The following is a 20,084-nucleotide window of genomic DNA, read 5'->3' on the forward strand; positions in this document are numbered from 1 at the left end:
TTGGTAGCAAACATGGTAAAGTCTGTGCTCAGAACTCTCAGAGTTCTGAGAGCAGTCATAATTGGGAGAGTTATCTCCAGTCTGGTGTATATCGGTCTTTATACTTTCTCTTTAATTACAGTTCATCCTGTTTCTGACTTCTTTCTCCTCCTGTGACCCCAACAGCCCTCACTCCACCAGCTCTAAGGGGCAAAGATTACATCTTTATCTCTTCAAATCTTTAGGACCTTGCATAAAGCCTGAAGCAGAAGTGATTCTTCTTTGTGTGGTGAATACTGAGCAGAAGGATCCAACAGTCAGGTATAAAGATAAAATAATTTACAATAGGGGCTGGTGCGATAGTACAGTGGGTAGGGCATTTGCCTGGCATGTGGCCAACTCGGGTTCGATTCCTAGCATCCCATATGGTCCCCTGAGCACCCCCAGGAGTAATTCCTGAGTGTAGAGCCAGGAGTAACCCCTGAGCATTGCCGGGTATGACCCAAAAAGAAAAAAAAATTTACAACAGTCAACAGTAATGATGCCACTGTTATAAGTGTTCTGGCTCTGAGGGAGGCCATCTACAGGTAAGGTCACATGCAGAAGCATTGGCTTGTCCATATCTCTGCTGGGCATACATATTAGTTTTCTGTTTTAGAAAGTGCTGGAGGGGCTGGAGTGATAGCACAGCGGGTAGGGCGTTTGCCTTGCACACAGCTGACCAGGGTTCGATTCTCAGCATCCCATATGGTCCCCTGAGTACCGCCAGGAGTAATTCCTGAGTGCAGAGCCAGGAGTAACCCCGGTGCATTGCCGGTGTGGCCCAGAAAGATAAAAAAAAAAGTGCTGGAGGAGCCCAGGGTTGCCTCATGCCTTGCAAGTATGAAGTCATGAGTTCAATCCCTGGTGTTGCCTATATCCCAGAATAAAGTCCTTCCATCTCTGAGGTCTAGAACTACCAGCACTGAAACAGTGTGTTCAATCTCCAGGGAACAATCAGGTAAGTACGAACATCTTAACAAAAGCAGGTGACAACCTCAAAAATATATGGGCACTGTGGCTAGGAGTGTGATCCTCCACAAATGCATGTGAGCACAACTTCTAACAAGTACATGTGCAAAGAGCCCAAACAAGCAGGGCAAACCCCACAACCAAATACACAAAGCCCCTGGCATTGCAACAGAGAAAAGAATTTAAGTTTTGTTTTTGGAGACAAAGTGACAGTACAGTGGGTAGGGCATTTGTCTTACATGCAGTCGACCCAGGTTCAATTTCTGATATCCCATATGGTCCCCTGAGCACCGCCAGGAGTAATTCCTGAGTGCTGAGCCAGGAGTATCCCCCCGAGCATCGCCGGTGTGACCCAAAAAACCAAAATAAAATTGTTCTGTGGGGTTGGAGAAATAGAACATGGGGTAGGGTGGTTCCCTTTTACATGTTGACCAGGGTTTGATTCTTGACATTCCAAGCCAGGTATGGCCCCAACATTCCCCCACCCCCACTGCCCACAATTTTTTTGTTTGGGGGGCCACATGATGCTCAGGGGTTACTCCTGACTCTGCACTCTGAAACTACTCTTGGTGGTACTCAGGGGACCATATGGGAGGCTGAGGAGCAAACCCACGGTGGTGCGTGCAAGGCAAGCGCCTGCCCACTGTACTACTGCTCTGGCCCTAAACAAGGGTATTTACCCAGTCATCGGTGTTTGACACTCAGACTCCCTTTTAAAAGAATACTCTTGGCCTCATTAGCCCCCTTAAAGTCCTAAGAGTTAATGTTCCTAAGAGCCTTTCAACATTTACTCCAGGAAATGTGAGAAACAAGAATCGTGGAGATCTCCATGAGGCCCAGTGGAAGATCAATCCAGAGTCCAGAGTGCCTCGAATGTTATTCAGTTAGTAAAATACTTCATTGTACCAGGCTGTCCATTCTCTCCCTCTATGGTGTTTACCACCTATCTGTAGACTTACGAACAGCGGATACTGATTATCACCGTCCAGAAAGGGTGCTTGATTGGGCCGTTTCCAATAGAATTAAACAAGGCCCTTACTAAGTGTTTAATCATCAGAAAACTGTATCTTCACAGTTATCATTGGAAATTGTTACTTTTAAGAACTGGTAAATGTGCAATGTAAACAAGGTGAAAATTGCAACAAATGGTTCCATCTGTTGAATCCTAGTATAAAATATATTGTTTGAATGGCCTCCTATGAAATGCTGCTCTTCCACAGACAGCGCATGGCACTGACGCACAAGTCTGGATGCATGAGGCTAGGATCCAATCTCCTGTACCGCATGGACCTCCAAGCACCACTGAGAGTAGTTCCTGAGCACGACGACCAGAAGTGGTCCAAAAAGCAGCAAAATATTGCTGTCCTAGAAGCAAAATGATCTCTCATACATGAGACTTCAATATACACGACAAGGTAGAAACAAAGGGCCAAAGACAACGCAATGGGAGAACTGATCCCTGTAATTAAGTTGGGTGTGGGGTAGAGGTGGGCAGAATATAAAAGAGGGGTGTTGGGATCTTTGGGGAAGATGGTGGACACACAAGTGGTGGGTATGATGTTGGAATTATGTGCATGGTAAACCATCATTAACAGTATTGTAAGTTACAGAACCTCAATCAGTTTTTTTTTCTTTTTGGGTCACACCCGGCGATGCTCAGGGGTTACTCCTGGCTCTGCACTCAGGAATTACTCCTGGCAGTGCTCGGGGAACCATATAGGATGCTGGGAATCGAACCTGGGTTTGTTGCATGCAAGACAAACACCTTACCTGCTGTGCTATCGCTCCAGCCCCCAATCAGTATTTTTTTAAATTTAATTAAAATAAAATTACAAATGAAAAAAATTGCTATCCTCCCAGAAGTCCTCATTCCAAGGGTCACTTCAGTTTTCACCTCTGTTATTTTAATATGAGAAAAAAAAGCAGTGTTTCTCAAATGAGGGCTGTCATTTGTTCATATGGTGATTGAGACTAAATGTGGACAAAACCTATTTCACTATTAGGATGACATCATCAATCTTCTGTAGCAAATATTTCTATCTCAGGCTAAAAGAAATATTTTCCATATATACAAATAGGTATATATGCATAAATATAGCAAAGGAGTGTATACATGCATATAAACTGTAAAATATGAAATCAGAATATATATTAAGAATAAGTATAGGGATTGGAGTCGAGCATCCTCCACCCAGATCCTCCAAATTCCAGTAGGCGGGGGTCACACCCACCACCTGCCCCCTGGCACTGTGTAATCCCATCAACAGCCAAGACTCAGAGACTATAAAATTCAGCTCCCGGAACCGCGCGGCCACATTGCGGCCGCGCGACATCTTATCAGAACATCTTTTTATGACATCTTATTATCTCATTCCTACTTTGGACAAACTTGCAGGCTATCAAATGTAGCCTGCCCACAGGGCAGAGTCTGGCAAACTCCCTGTGGTGTACCAAATATGCCAAATACCAGTAACAATGATGGGTCTCATTCTCCTAAAGAGCCTTGAATATAATCTCAGGGCTAGGATGAAAGAGACGTTACTGGGGCCTGCTCGAGGCAATCGACAAATAACAGGATGATGAAATGAAATGAAATGAAGTATAGGGGCTAGAGCGATAGCACAGCAGGTAGGGCATTTGCCTTGCACGCAGCCAACATGGCCAACACAGGTTCGATTCCCAGCATCTCATATGGTCCCCCCGAGCACCGCCAGGAGCAATTCCTGAGTGCATGAGCCAGGAGTAACCCCTGAGCATCGCCAGGTGTGACCCAAAAAGCAAAAAAAAAAAAAAAAAAAAAAGAATAAGTATAAAAATTATCACTGTATCACTGTCATCCCATTGTTCATCGATTTATTCAAGCGGGCACCAGTAACATCTCCATTAATCCCAGCCCTGAGATTTTAGCAGCCTCTCCTTACTCATCTTTCCTGAAGTACTGGAGGCTCTTTCAGGGTCAGGGAAACCCATTATTGTTACTTTTTTTTTCTTTTTGGGTCACACCTGGCAATGCACAGGGGTTACTCCTAGCTCTGCACTCAGGAGTTACTCCTGGCGGTGCTCAGGGGACCATATGGGGTGCTGGGAATTGAACCCAGGTCGGCCGCGTGCAAGGCAAACGCCCTACCCACTGTGCTCTCTCTCCAGCCCCTATTGTTACTGTTTTTGGCATATCAAATATGCCATGGCTAGCTTGCCAGGCTCTCTGAGATGCAATATATATATGTATGTATACACACACACACACACACACACACACACATATATATATATATATATATATATATATATATATCCTTCTATGATTTGTCTGAACCCCGTAAAATATGGTGTGGTAATTATGGAAAATGGGTAGGGAGTATCTTATGATGTGTCCAGGAATATGTTCATTCCTGTATGAGGCTCACCCAAAGGGTGTTTTATAAAAATTATAAAATAGAGTAATCCCATTAGAAAAGAAAAAAACAAATGGTGGGGGCCAGAGAGACAGTACACAGGTAAGGCATTTGACCTGCATGTGGCCACCCCTTGCACCTCAAATGGGCCCCTAAGCCCTGCCAGGAGTGATCCCTGAGCACAGAGCCAGGAGTAAGCCCTGAACACAACTGATGATTTTTCCTAGTTGCTTTTAATCAGACTGATGATTAGTTCTTCCTAAACTGTTAAATTTGCATCTTATGTGATAACCGATTTTGTGAAAGCTCTTTTTTACATGTAATCATGTAAACATAACTATAATATAATCAGTGATAAATTATACGGACAGATACTTCTCATTACTATAAGGTTCACTTTGTCTTGATTTATATAGATGGGTTTGACATCTAAGTTAAAAAGGTTCAGAATGTAAAACTTTTTTAAAATTTAATTAATTTTTATTATGTAGGAGTACTGCTATTTATTCAGCTATTGATTAAGCTGACTGAATTTGGCATGAACTCCACATAGAATGTAAAAAAATTTTGTTGGTGTTTGGACCACAGCGCTTATAGGGTTTACTCCTGGCTCTGTGCTCAGGGATCACTTCTATCAGGGCTCTTATAGGGTTTACTCCTGGCTCTGTGCTCAGGGATTACTTCTAGCAGGGCTCACAGGACCGTATGGGTGATGCTAGGGATCCAACTGGGGTCACCCTCATTTTTAAGGTCCCTAGATGTAATTTTCCTTTCTAAATATAAAATAAAATATATTCAGTTCATATATGCTTTCTCCCTTAAGTTAAATACTGGTGATACATGGGAACTCATTAGAAAAAAGCTGACAGGGCACTTTTCTTGCATGCAGCTAACCCAGGTTCAATCCCTGACACCTCACATGGTCCCCTGAGCCTCGACAAGAATGAGCCCTGAGCACAGAACCAGGAGTAAGCCCTGAACACAATTGTTTGTGGTCCAAAAACAAAAGCAAAAACCAGGGGCCAGGGCAATAGTATCACAGATAGGGAGTTTGCCTTGCACATGACCAATCTGGGTTCCAAGCCCTGAATCCCAAATGCACTGCCCCCCACGCCCCTCGCCAGCACCGCCAGGAGTAATTCCTGAATGCAGAGCCAGGAATAACCCGAACATTGCTGATGTGATCCAAGAAAGAAAAAACACACATACACACACAAAAAAACCTGAAATCAAAATCCACAAAAAAATCATCTACTCCATTGTTTAACACCTGGTGTGGGTGTGTGCGTGCGTGCATGCATGTGCGTGTGTGCGTGTGTGTGTTTGTGTGTGTGTGTGTATCTAATTGTTTCATTTTCCTGGAAGAAAAATAATCTTGGAGAAAGGATATCTATATCTTCTAGTTGTTAACTATTAGAAGCTGGTAAAAGCTGGTTCAAGAAGAGTTCAAACTCAAGTTCATTACAGATCAGCTAGATTTCATTATACTCTGCAGTCTAAACTAAGTTAAGACTTGGTGACAATATACAGTTATTCAGTGTAAGGACTCTGCCTGGTACCCCAGCTCAGAGCTAGTGAATTTCCCATAAGATACTAACATTCATCTTAATCCTGGTCTAAGAGCTGGTTTTTGCAAACCAGTCTTTTCCAGACTTCAAAGAGGTAAGAAATCCTTAAGGACTGAGAGCTCATGAGACCATAAAGCCTAGCCTGAACTAACACGCACAGATCCTATCCTTTCATTCGAGAAAAAAAAAAAATCTTTAATGCTTCTCGTGTTCCACCAGACAATGAGAATAAGGAACAAAACCCAGTGAATTTGCAGCACAAATAAGTATGGTAACTTCTGTGTCCCTTGAGAAAAGGCAGGTCAGGTGTATAAACCTCACTTGTTCCGGGATAAAGCAGGAAGCAGAGGGGCAGGGCAGCAACTAATGAGGAACAGTCATGAGAGAAAAGATTGTATTTTAATAAAGTGACTGCCAACAAGACTAACATTAATGATTAATATTCCTCTAGGTCAGAGGTTTCCAAACTAATATGGCTTACAATCACCTTTTCAGGAAAAACAAAATAAATCACTCAGTGGCCCTTGGAAATCTACCTTAACCAAATCCACACTACTACTGCTCTGCCTTCAGTCCAGTGAACTCTGGGAAACCTATTCTAGATATGCTATCCTGTAACCTAAGGGTGTTCTTCACTAATTTGCCAAATATTACCAAAGGAAAAGTCTAAGAAAAAAAAAGATTAGGGATTTTTATTTCAAACTGATGGAAAATCTTTATTTCAAGGAATTAGATGATTTTTTTTAATTAATTTTTTTCTTTTTTTGCTTTTTGGGTCACACCTGGCGATACTCAGGGGTTATTCTTGGCTCTGCACTCAGGAATTACTCCTGGCGATGCTCAAGGGACCATATGGGATGCCAGGGATTGAACCCAGGTTGGCTGCATGCAATGCAAACAATCTCTCCACCGTGCTATCACTCTGGCCCCTAGATGATTTTTAAAAGCAACTTCGGGACCTTTTTGCATCTTAACTTTTCCTTCATAAAGGAGTGATCGAATGCAAGCTTCCAGCTTTAAAAATCAGCCACACCAAACTAGGGTGTCTCGTTTCTCAGATCAGGCAACATGCATAAGCATCTCAGAGACTTACATTCTTGCTGTTTAGTTTAGTAGGAAAAAACTGTGAAGGTCAAGCAGGCAAACAAGCTGAGCCTAGGTTTGAAACCTCCCTCTGTGTCCTTGGGTAAATTATTTAGCCTCTCTGAACTTGTCTCTTAATCTTTAAAAAGAGGATAATATCAACAACCTCATAGGATTACCAAGAGGATTAAGAGAAATAACGTAATATATGTGAAAATACCTCCTGCAGTGCCTGGCACTTAGTTGGTAACTGAACTGTGAGCAGCTTGTCTTTCCTTCCTGTGTATCTAGGGAGTGGATTGGGCGGTGGGGGGGAGATTGAGGAAAATACAAGAATGTCTAAATTCTGAAGTGAAGGTTAGGAATATGGCTCAGAAAGCTGGAGCACTTGGTTTATATGTGGAAGACCTAGGTTCAGTTCCAGCACAACGTGGGCCTCTGAGCATGCCCGGGGTCTCTAGTCCTCCCCCAGCCACCCCCAACCCCCATTTCGTCTCTCTTTTTTTAATCTTAAGTAGAATATTTTATGTTTTTATTTATTTATTTTAGGTTTGGGCTGGAGCGATAGCACAGCGGTAGGGCGTTTGCCTTGCACGCAGCCAACATGGCCGACCCGAGTTCGATTCCTCCGCCCCTCTCAGAGAGCCCGGCAAGCTACCGAGAGTATCTTGCCGGTATGGCAGAGCCTGGCAAGCTCCCCGGGACGTATTCGATATGCCAAACACAGTAACAACAAAGTCTCCAATGGAGACGTTACTGGGCCCGCTCGAGCAAATCGATGAACAACGGGAGGACAGTGATTTTAGGTTTGGGGGTCACACCCAGTAGTGCTCAGGACTGACTCCTGGCTCTGTTCTCTGGTTTCACTTCTGGTGGAGCTCAGGAGACAATATGGAGGGATGGAATCTGGGTCAGCCACACGCAGGACAAGTGCCTTCCCACTGTACTATTGCTCTGACTCCTTAAGTGAATATTTAAAAAAAAAATTTAGTGAAAGTTATCTATGTGCCCATGTACACGATGTAGGTACTAGGTCAAGAGCCGCCATAGGCCCGTAGTGAGGACTCATGAGATGTGAAAGGTGTAGACAGGAACAGAAATAAGTCACAAGGGTAAGAAGAGAAATAAGTCTGAGAGGGACAAGCAGGTACTGGGGAAGAGCAAGCGTGGTACAGTAATAAGATACTTGGTTGAGAAACAAATGAGACAGATGGTTCCGGTGACATCAGGGCACTCCAGTTCTCAGTTCCAAACATACATTTACTTAATTGTAAGTAAGCATTTTCCTTACCTGAGGGAAATTCTACAAAGAATCTCTTTATCGAGAACTAGCTAACATTTACATTCCCAAATAGAAGTGTTTTATCCACAGTCAATGACAGCGGGAAAATTCCAACTACCTGAGACTCCACTGTGCCAGGCGGTGCTTTCAGCGCTACGCAAGCATGAATTTGTTGAATATAAAGAGCCCATAAGATAAAGACTAGCGACGGAGGGTCATTATTATTCCATTTACTAAAAAGGAAACAAATGCTTAGCTAACAACTGTTAGATTTTGGATTATGCCACAGGTCTGCCAAACTCCAAAGGCTATGGGTTTAATTAACTACACTTTGTTTTTCTGTTGTTTTCTTTTTTATAGGGGAAGAGGCACACTCCGCTGGGCTCAGGGTTTACTGATGGCTCTCCACTCAGGGATCACTCCTGGCAGGCTCGGGGGACCACGCAAGGTGGTCAGCTGTGTGCAAGACAGATGCCTTACCCATTGTACTATCTCTCAGGTCTTAATTAACTTAGACTTTCTTAGACTTTTCTGAGAAAGCAAATTACAGGCAGAAAGATATAATCAAATAGAATCCCAGGGCTGGAGCAACAGCACAGCCGGTAGGGAGCTTGCCTTGTACGCGACTAACCCAGGTACGTTTCCCAGCATCCCATATGGTTCCCTGAGCACCACCAGGAGTGATTCCTAAGTGCAGAGCCAGGAGTAACCCCTGTGCATCACTGGGTCACTGTCACCGTTCATCGATTTGTTTGCACCGTTCATCGATTTGTTTGAGCAGGCACCAGCAACGACTCCATTGTGAGACTTGTGGTTACAGTTTTTAGCATATCAAATACGCCACTGGTAGCTTGCCAGGCTTTGCCGTGTGGGTGAATATCCTCGGTAGCTTGCCAGGCTCTCCAAGAGGGGTGGAAGAATCGAATCGGGGTTGGCTGTGTGCAAGGAAAACACCGTGCCTGCTATGCTATCACTCCGGCACTGCCAGATGTAACCCAAAGAGTCAAAAATAAAAAACCCCAATGTAGATAATTGAGGTATACATCAAAAAAAATCATATTGATGAATATAAATAGAAATGAGAGCCTAATTCTTGCTCCTGTAAAATGGTAAAAGGTGAGAAAGAATTTTAAGAGGCTGCAGATCCTTGCACTGAAATACCAAAGTTATGCAATACCTTCCTAAATGCTAAAAGTGTCCTGCGTCCTACCCCCAACTAGGTTACACACATCAGAGCCAGTCCTGGGCTAGGAATCAAATACAGAAAACCCACAGAAATATGAAAAGTCTAAAACAGGGCCCTTGAACATGATGGGCTTCTATTCAGCTCTGAAACCTTCTGGTCCTTTTGGACCCTACCTTGCTTCTCAGAGCTATTCAAGTCACTTGGCTCTGCAATTGACATGGGACATTTTCTACTGGCTGATGCCACCTTCTCCAATCTATCAGTAACGCCTCAGCTCAGGGCTTACTGTGACATCCTCCAGATTGATGCTTCACCTCACACTTGTCCAAGCCACCCTTTCCACTGATAATCTAAAAACAAGTGAGTTTTCCTCTCTAAATCAAGGATGGGAATGTCTATGCAGCCCATGGATAGACATTTCATATAAGACCTGCGAAATTATGTGGCACATGACACATAAGGATGTTTCTTGTCAGCTGGCCCATCTGTTTGTATTATATAGCCTGCAAACGATGTCATAAATATCCAAACGACCCTTGTCAGAAAAAATGGTTGCTCATTCCTGCTCTAAACTGACGCTCTACTGCAGATTGGAAAATTCCATAAACCTAGCATTAAAACCTTTATTTGATTTCAACCGTCCTCCTAGCCTTCCCTTATACTTTCTATGGCTCCCCCACCTCATAACCCTTGTGTCTACTGAACATCTCAACTCACCATCCCTTGTGAAGAGCCTGAATTTTTCGAGCTTTGCATCCAATTCCCAGTTTCCTCCCTACCAGGATGTCATCCTCCCTTCATCCTCACACCCCAGCTCCTTCCTCTTCTAAGACCTCTCCGAGGCATCTCAAATCCTACTTCCTTCAAGAAGGCCTTTTTTTGGAGCCAGAGCCATAGTATGGTGGGTAGGGCTCTTGCCTTGCACACAGTCAACCTGGGTTCGATCCCCAGCACTCTATATGATCCCCAAGCTCTGCCACGAGTGAGCACTGAGCTCGGAGTCAAGAGTAAGCAATGAGCACGGCCCAGGTAGTAGACCCAAACAAAAACCTGTACAAAAATCTGCAGCTACCCTGGTCATCTTGCTTTAAACATGGCAAGCACATTCCTGGCTCAGGGATTTTGTTCATTCTCTTTGAAATGTTCTGACGCCTACCCTACACCAGGTACACCCAATTTCACTCCCTTGCATCATTCATCTGCTCAGATATCATTAACCATAGTTTTCCCTAACTTCCCTCTGTTCTGCTGTTCTGCTTTCTTTTTACAAGCAGTTATCCTTAACATATGATACTTATAACTTTACTGTCTATCTCTATGCATAGAACATATACTCCATAAAAGAAAAGATTTGGTCTCTTTTGTTCTCTGCTGTATTCTCCATCTCCTAAAAGTGATTGGCACACATTAGGAACTTCATGTTGGTGGAATAAACATATGAATGTGAATGGAGTTGCCCCTCACCTCTGAAATTCTATACATTAATTAAAATCATTAATCATCACAGCCTGCCTAGGTTTATCCTTTTTTTTTTCCACAACAGGTAATTTCCTTTTTTTTTTTTTTTCCTTTTTGGGCAACCCCAGCAATGCTTGGGGATTACTACTGGCTCTGCACAAAGTAATTACTCCTGGAGGTGCTTGGGTGGGGGGGGGGGCGCCATATGTGGTGCTAGGGATCAAACCCAGGTTGGCCACATGCAAAGAAAATGCCCAGCAGCTGTACTCTTGCTCCAGCCCCAGGCAATTAATTTCTTGAAGACACAAACCACATATTTATTCTCACAATTACCTATTAAAGATTTACTATTTGCCAGAACCTGTGTGTCTCAAGCAGCCTTGAAAGAAACTGAAGATGGCCACAGAGACAGCTCGAGGGCCTAAGCGTATAGTCTGTATGCAGGAATCCCAAGCTTGATCCCGGGTACATTAGGGTTTCCCGAGTTCTGCCCGGAGCGACCCCACAATTGTAACACCCAGGCACAGAGTTAGAGGTAAGCTCCCCTGCACCAAAAACAAACACAAAAAACCCCAAAGAAGTCCTAGTTTAGTTTGATTCCATCATCTGCTGAGTAACCCAGAACAAAGTGTTTCCCTCCCTAGAACTCTGTTCCTTCAGCTATAAAATGAGGAGAATTATATTATCTCAAATTCTCTCCTGTTAAAACGTAGAACAGTAAAACCTAGCCCAGCCCAGTGTCTCAGACATTACAGGCACTCAGTAAATATTTGATTTCTTTGTTGTTGATTCTCCTGTTACACAGGAATCTGAGTTGTCTTGGAACACAGTTTGGATGAAACAAGTAAAAGTTTTAGTCTCTCTTCCGTCTGAATCATAGGTAACCTTATTCTGGCGTTTGTGATACGGAGGATTAAGCACTGAATTTGAAATTGGAAAATGTGAATTCTGATTTGTTTGCTTTTAGAACATGGAGAAGCCATTTCTGAGCCTTAATTTCCTTACCATAAAAAAAAAGCCATACCGATCTTTTCTCACTCTTCAAAGGCACCAACCATATGTCTTTTTACTTCAGGGCCCTCTTTTGAAGGTTCTTTGACTGATATGTTCTTTGCTTTCATGCTAGACTTTTACTTATCCTCAGGGATTGTGTTTTATATATATATGTTATATATATATATATATATATATATATATATATATGATAGGGGCAACACCAGCTATATTTTGTTGTTCAGACATACTAGGGTAGCAGAGATCCAGCAGATTCAGGCCACTTAGGTCACACTAGCAGTGCTAAGAGGCCACGTGGTCCCCAGAATCTAACTCAGGGCACCACATATATGCAAGGCATGTGTTCTACTACACGACCTATTTCTCTGGCCCCCAAACTTGCTTTTTTAAATGAAAGTATTCCTTAGTCACTTCCTAACTCCTGATGTACTCTTACAGTAATCTCTGTTTTACAACTGCTCCTATCAATTAATGCCATTGTTTGTTTTTCATATCTAGGACTGTAAGCATCACAAAGGCAGGCAGGAACTGTGTCTGTTTGGTTTACTGTTGTACCCCTTAGAAGGTGGCTAAGTGCATAGCAGAGACAATCCAACAAATACTTTTTTGTTCATATGGTGCTAGGGATTGGATCCACGGCTTTCCACATTTGGGGCATTCTACTACTGAGTCAACCCACCACAAAGATTCTTTTTTGGTTTTGGGAGTTTGCTTTCCCTGGTGGTGCTTGGCGGTTGCTCCTGGCTGTGTTCAGGGGACCACAGAGTGCTGGGAATCAAACTCAGGGCTTCTGCATTTAAATCATGTAGGGCAGGCCTTTAAGCTATCTCTGAAATTCAACAAATGTTTTGGGGGTGGGGAGATTTGGGTCACACCTAATGTGCTTAAGAGTTACTCCTTGAGGCACCAGATGTGGTGCCTGGACTTGAATCAGGGTCAGCTGTATGCAATGCAAATGCTTTCACCTCTCCAATTTCTCTGGCCCAATCATATATATATATATATATATATATATATATATATATATATATTTTCTTCTTGGGTCACACCCGACAACGCTCAGGGGTTACTCTTGGCTCTGCACTCAGGAATTATTCCTGGCAGTGTTGAGGGGGAGGGGCATATGGGATGCCAGGGATCGAATCTGGGTCATGCAAGAAAAACAACGCTCTATCGCCCTGCTATCGCTCTGGCCTCTCAAATATATTCTTAAAGAAAAGGTTTTAATGCCTCTAGGTGGCATTTTGGTTCGCTGAAAGACAAATCTGATAAACACTATTGCACTCTAAGATCTTTCACAAGTTTCTGAGAATTAAGGGTCAAGACGGGGAACCTCTCTATTACACAGAGGTCAGAACAAGCCACTGGGAATCTTATGACCCCTCAAGAACTCTGGAAAGGGAAAGAAAGAAAAGAGGAAGGGGCAGGGAGCAATCCTAACCCTCCAGCTTTCCCCAGAAGCCGCTGATGGTGAATGGGGAGCAAATCCCAGGCTCCCAGGCTGAGGAAGTGACCCCCTGGTGGCCTGGTCCTTGTATTCAGGAGGGAGGAAGTGACTGTCCCCAGGCTGAAAGCCAGGAAGCGGGGGCAGAGAGACAGGACAGCCTCTGTCCTCCGCGGGGCCCTCCGAGCCACCTCGCTGGCCCGCCTCGCCCGCGAGCCTGCGCCCCGCACCCCGCTCGCGGGGCGATCGGAGGCCACCCCAAGTGCCTGGGACGGGGACCGGCAGGAAGCGGCAGCGCCGTGGGTGAGGGGACGACTGGGGGCCGGGCCAACCTCTCGCGGAGGCTCCCCGTGCCCTTGCCGCGCTCCGCCTTCCCGACGGCGCACGCGAGCGCCCGGGCGCCCAGGAGGCGTCCCCGGGGACTGCGCGTCCGACTCGCCGCCCGATCCGCGCCCCCAATTCCAGAGGCGCCCACCACACTTCGCCCCCGCCCCCACCCCCACCCCCGCCCTTTCAACTCGAAGCGACCCCAAGCCCGGCGCGTGGATGACGGGGAGACGCCAAGCTCCCCTCCATTCCCCAGGGACCCCCCGCCCCCACCCCACCCCCGCTCCGGGTCACTCCCCGTTCCCACAGAAGTGGCTGTGACCAGGGCACGCACCGCCCCCGGGGCTGGGAGCAAAGCAAGCCGCTGCCTCCCGGGGGAGCGCGACTCGCGGGAAGCCCGCCCAAGCCGTCCCCCCGCGCGGGGGACCCCCACACCCCCAGACCCCCAACCACCGGGTCCTTCTTCCGAAGAGCCCCTCGCGCGCTCGCCTCCTCGGCCCGAAAGCCCCGAAGCCCGTCGGCTCCCCTCCAGCGCCCCGAGCCCGGGCGTCCGAGATAACGGCGGGATGGGACGGCGCGGCCCTTCCTTACCCGCCTCAGCGGCCATGGTCCCCCGGGCGCGGAAATGCCGGGGACGCGGGGGACCCCGGGCGCTCCTCGCGGCTCCGGCCGCCGCCTCGGGCTCAGGAAGATCTTAGCCCCGGGGCGCGAGCAGGATGCGCCGCCTACGGCGCCCGGGGAGGACCAAACCGCACCTGGCACCGGGGCCCGCCCGCCGACGCCCCGCCCCGCAACAGGCCCCGCCCCTGGGCCCCGCCCCCGGAGCCCCGCCCTGCCCCCTGGCTCGGGCTCCCTGCCGCCGCGGCGCCCCCTACCGTGCCCTCCGTAGGCCTTAAGAGTGGTTCTGCGTGGGCTGGAGGGGAGGGTCCGCCCCAAGGGCCCATTTCACAGATGGGGAAAGCCGAGAACCAGAGAAGATAAGTTCGACGACCTTGATGCGGCTTTAGCATATTCGATCGTGAACCGGGGTAGGCAGGCAAGTTTCCACCCAGTAGAAGAACGTTTTTTTTTTTGTTGTTTGGGGGCCACACTCGGCTGCACTCAGGGCTGACTCCTGGCGCTGTGCTTAGGGATCACTCCTGGTCAGGCTCAGAGAACCATAGATCCGGAGATCGAACCAGGGTGGGTCTGATAGGGCAGGACAGACAGTACAGTGGGTATGGCACTCTGGCCCGCGAAAAGGCTTTTTTTTTTCAATGTGTGTGGCGGTTATGAGCCAATCCGAGGTGCTCAGGGTCCTTTGTGACGAATCGAAGCATGGTCAGCTGCATACAAGGCAAGGGCTTTCAGCCCTGTACTACCCGTCCTGTGCCGAGCTAGTTCCTGCAGAGCTGAATCAAGAAAGTAAGTTCGGAGAAGCCAGACCTACCCCAACAGTAGTTCTTTGGAGATGGTAATGGACAGTGAGACTTCCTTAGAAACGCCCAGCTCAGATGGCTGCTTCTCTGCACCATTATAAGTTTGCTGATAGTGGTTTTCATCTTTAGGTCAAAGATGCTTATAGAGATGTTATCACCAGCACTCCTGGGCCCAGACCAAGTTCTGCTCTGGGACAGAACAACCGATCTTTAGAGACAAGTAAAAAATTCGGGTGTTTTTAGATGAAATTTTCCACTTTTGAAAGTGTTGCTAGTATTCCAAAATTCTAAAAATGCCACGTAGACCAAAGACAACATACCTGTGATTTGCCCTGTGAACCTGGGGAGGAAAGACTTGAATAGGAGCGAGGTTAGCTGACTGGTTTCAGGCAGTTGGCTGCTGGCTGAATGGTAGAAATGCTTGTCCATCCTGGATTTGGGCGGGGGTTGGGGCTTTCCCTGTGATGAAGCCACATCAGCTGTTCCCCGAAGCCCCTCCCATCTGACTCTCTTGTGCTGGGTCTTTGGCAACTATCATTTCCTCAGATCAGATTTAGGTCGTGGGAAGTGTCCATGACCAGGAAGAGACTGGGATGGGGCTCAAGGAAATGGACCATGACACCCCACAGGACAAAGTTCAAGCCAGCTGCTTTTGGTGCCAGCACTTGTGTAAGCAAAGGTAAAATTATCTTTGTTCCTGCCCAGTGTCGTTCAGAGCAGATGCAGTTCTGATTTTTCTCCTCTGGGTGTGGCAGGTAGCTTCAGTCCTGCATATGTAGAAAGAACTGGAACATCTAGGGAGGGTGCAGGGGATGGGTCTGACTTCTATTGTTTTCTGGGAATATTCTTTTTTTTTTAATTTTTATTAGTGAAACACCATGAGGTACAGTTGTAGACTTACACATTTTTGTGCTTGGGTTTCAGTTATACAATGATCGTACACTCATCCCTCCACCAGTGCCCATTCTTCACCACCACTGATCCCAGTATCCCTCCCACCCCCCATCTCCCCCAAACCATCCTGCCTCTGTTGGCAGGGCATTCTGGGAATATTCTTTAGCAGAAACCAGTTTTACAATGTCCGAGATTTACAAAAATTTACAAAGATTTACAAAAATCTTTGTTTTGATAATATCAACTACAAGATTGTGTAATAAATTGAAAGTTGCACAGGCTGGTGAATAGTAAAGGGTAGGGAGTTTGCCTTGTATGTGGTTCACCTGGGTTCAATCCCTTACACCAGAGAGTCCCCCAATTCCCACCAGGAGTTAGCACTGAGCACCACCAGGTGTGCCCCCCAACATGTCATTCCACTTCATTCCCACTGCTGCCAACATCATGGTGTTCATCAGCAGACAATGGAGGGAGACAACTCCCAAATTCCTCCTAGGAAAGTTTGAGTAACTGAGAAATGCAAATTGAAATGTAAAGGAGAGAAGCATATTTTATCTAAAAGAGAACTTTCTAACCTGGACCAAATCACTTTCTAAAATCACTACTGATAGGGCAGGACATGTCCAGTGGGCATGGCACTTGGCTTGTACATGTCTAACCTAGGTTTGACCTCTGGCACTTCCTATGGTCCCCTGAGCCCATTAGAAGTGATCCAAGTATAGTGCCAGGAGAAATCCCTACGTATAGTTGGGTGTGGCTCCCAAAAAAATCACTAATGAACTTAGAGGGAGACTTCTGGGAGGCAGAAAAGGCCTCAGTAGGGAGACCTAGTGGGTTCCTAGCACCCACATCACCTGTCCAGAGCTTGACGTTCTGACCGGGCACAGTCTTTGACGTCAGATCTTACTTACAATCCACTCTTCATGCCTATAGAAGAACCTGAAGGTTCAGGTTTTGCCCTCCTCAGCGAACTGATCTATTGGTCCTAAATCAGTATCAAATCTTATTTCAAACAGCCCATGTTTGACTTATCTCTCCCCTCCCTGAACTATACCTCTCAAAATGATTTGACAGTGAGGCTGGAGCAATAGTACAGTGCGTAGTATGCTTGCCTTGCCCCAGGCCAACCCAGGTTCAATCCCCAGCACCCCATATGGTCCTCTGAATCCATCAGGATCCCTGAATGCAGAACCAGGAGTAAGCCCCGAGCACCCAAAGAAAACCCAAAATGACCTGATGAATCTTCCAATGGTGTTATCACCTCTCCACTTAAAAATCTTGAGAAGCTCCATGCCTACAAAAGATCAAATCAAACCCTCGAGAGCTATGTCTCACCTGGTAGCCTTCTTTCTCAACTTCTATCACTCCAGTGCTTTTTATTCTGAATATATTCTGCTCTGTACCAAACTACCTCTCTTCCAACCACCAACGCCCCTATCTCCCCCATTCTCTTTATTGCCCTACTCTAAACAGAGATGCAGTTATTTCTAAACTCTTAACATATTAAATTACATTTTTTCAACCCCTTGCCTGGTTCTCTCCAATACAGCAGCCATTAGCTCCATGTTGCTGTCTCAATGAACATGTTGATTCTGGCTCACACCTGGATGCCCCACACAGAGGTACCATGGGTGGCTCAGTCTACTAGCCATATTTCATATTCTTGATAGCCTCATGTGGCTACTGGTGACTACACTGAGTAGTGCTGATAAAGAATTTCTCCGGGGTCAGAGAGAAGAGTGGGTAAGGCGCTTGACTTATAAGTGGTCAGAGTTTAATCCCCAGGACATGGCCACCACCAAGAGTGATCTCTGAATAGAGCCAAGATTAAGCATTTAATGGTTGCATTTCCAATTAGAGTAGGGCAACAAACAGGACATGGGGAAGATGGGGGCGCAGGTGGTGGGAGGAAAGGCAGATTGGTAGAGAGCAGAATGTGTAACTGCCCTGGGTTCGATCCCCAGCACCCCATATGGTTCCCCCAAGCCCCACCAGAGTGATCCCTGAGGGGCTGGAGTTATAGTACAGCAGATACTAAGAGGGTACTAAGAAAGGGCATTTGCTTTGCATGGGACTAAGCCTGGTTTGATCCCTGTGTGGTCCCTGAGCATCGCCAGGAGTAATTCCTGAGTGCAGAGTCAGAAGTAACCTCTGAGCATTGCCAGGATGGGGGGGATAGGGGGTGGGAGGGATACTGGGATCCGTGGTGGTGGGAAATGGGCACTGGTGGAGGGATGGGTACTTGATCATTGCATTAACTGAAACCCAAGCACAAAAATTTGTAAGTCTACAACTGTACCTCATGGTGCTCACTAATAAAAATTTTTTAAAAATTTAAAAAAAAATTTAAAAAAATTAAATAAAGGTAAAGGCCCTCCCGTTGATCGTCGATTTGCTCGAGCGGGCCCAGTAACGTCTCCATTGGAGACTTTGTTGTTACTGTGTCTGGCATATCGAATACTCTCGGTAGCTTGCCGGGCTCTCCGAGAGGGGCGGAGGAATCGAACTCGGGTCGGCCATGTTGGCCGCTTGTAAGGCGAACGCCCTACCGCTAAACTGAAAAAAAAAAAAGTGAAAAAAAGAGATCCTTGAAGATCCCTGTGTTCAAGGCAGAAGGCTAGCTTTTCCAGAATGGAAAAGGCAGAGAAGAGAAATACCTGTTCAAAAGAACACTGGCTTGAAAAACAAGCAAGCATACAAGCCCAAAATGGTAACTTTATAAGGCACTTGCTTTGTATACAGCCAACACGGGTTTGATCTGGGGCACCCCATATGGCCTCCTGAGAACTGCCAGGAGTAATCTCTGAGCACAGAGCAAAATGCCCCGAGCATAACTGGTGTGGCCCAAAAACAAAAACAAAACCCAAAGCAAAACAAAAACATGGCTGTCATATTTGGTAGACTATATGTGGTAACAGGATTCTAGTAAGGATGGCAGCTGTAGCCAAATGCTAGGCAAGCTCCCTAAGTTCTGTACCCTTCTCCCCAGAGCGTTTCATTTGTTAACTAGAAACAACAACAAAAAAACCTTACTTTTTTCACTGGGCTTATGGGTATTCCTGTGCCTTTGTATTGTCTACTCTAATTTTGCTTTTAGTTGTTTTGGAGCAATACCTGTTAGTCCTCAGGGTATCTGGTGTTGAGATTTGAACCTGAGTCAGCAACACACAAGTCTTACCTGCTGTGTCTTTCTGGCCTATTACAGTTTTTGTTTGGTGCATAGGAGTCCCTGTAGTGCCACGAACTGAACCTGGGCCTTTCTCATGCAAGCATTGAGTTCTCTCTCTGGACTGTCTACACTATCCTATTTAACTGGATAACTATTACGTACCAAGTGAAGAGCAAAGAATTAATTTCAGAAAGATGACTAGCTTTGGTGTGCTGAAGAGCCAGAGGCAAGACCAAGGACCTCATCTTTGCTCTGGGCAGGAGAGAGAGTACAAAGAGTAGATGCTAGCTTGCCTGACACTCAGCTGACCTGGATCAAACCCAGGTACCCCATATGGTCCCCTGCCTGCCAAGAGCAATACCTGAGTGCAGAGCCAGGATTAAGCCTTGAGCACTGCCAGGTGTGACACAAAAACAAAACAAAGTAATTCCCTTTTTACACTCTACTACTGAGGAAGCTCAAGGGGCGGCACTCCTCATGCTCTAGTTTGAGGCCCACCTGCCTGTGGCATGGAGATGAAAACACCGAGTAACCTCACTGGCCTTTTCAAAGCTGCAGCTTGTAAGTTAGGCATTCCATGGGGCCTGGGGCTGCCTGTTTGACAAATCACATGCTGGGCACGGGTCTCAATTTCCACTTGAAATCTCGTTAGTGCTTGCCATCGTTGTTTTGGGACCACACATGGTAGTGGTCAGGGAACCATATTTGGCTTCGGGAAGCGAATTCAAGTCAGCCGCGGTGTTTTCCAAGGAATGTGCGGTGCTATGCAGAGGCCGGGCCAGTGTAACTGGTCCCCAGCCCCTTTACCACACCCACCGGCCCCTCCGCTTGACACAGACAAGACCAGAGCTCACAG

The 20,084-nt window shown here is 46.3% G+C and overlaps 1 protein-coding gene across 1 annotated transcript in view; it reads right to left on the reverse strand.

Annotated features, from left to right (window-relative positions):
* Positions 1 to 14,476, reverse strand: part of LIMK2 (LIM domain kinase 2) — a 68,946-nt gene extending 54,470 nt beyond the window's left edge. Inside the window, exon 1 of the mRNA XM_056116494.1 lies at positions 14,339 to 14,476. Coding sequence (XP_055972469.1) covers positions 14,339 to 14,354 — 16 coding nt within the window. The 5' untranslated portion in view covers positions 14,355 to 14,476. The remainder of the gene's footprint in view (positions 1 to 14,338) is intronic.
* Positions 14,477 to 20,084: the final 5,608 nt, after the last annotated feature.

Source organism: Sorex fumeus, unplaced genomic scaffold (genome assembly GCF_029834395.1).
Source record: "Sorex fumeus unplaced genomic scaffold, SorFum_2.1 ptg000032l, whole genome shotgun sequence".
NCBI lineage: Eukaryota > Metazoa > Chordata > Mammalia > Eulipotyphla > Soricidae > Sorex > Sorex fumeus.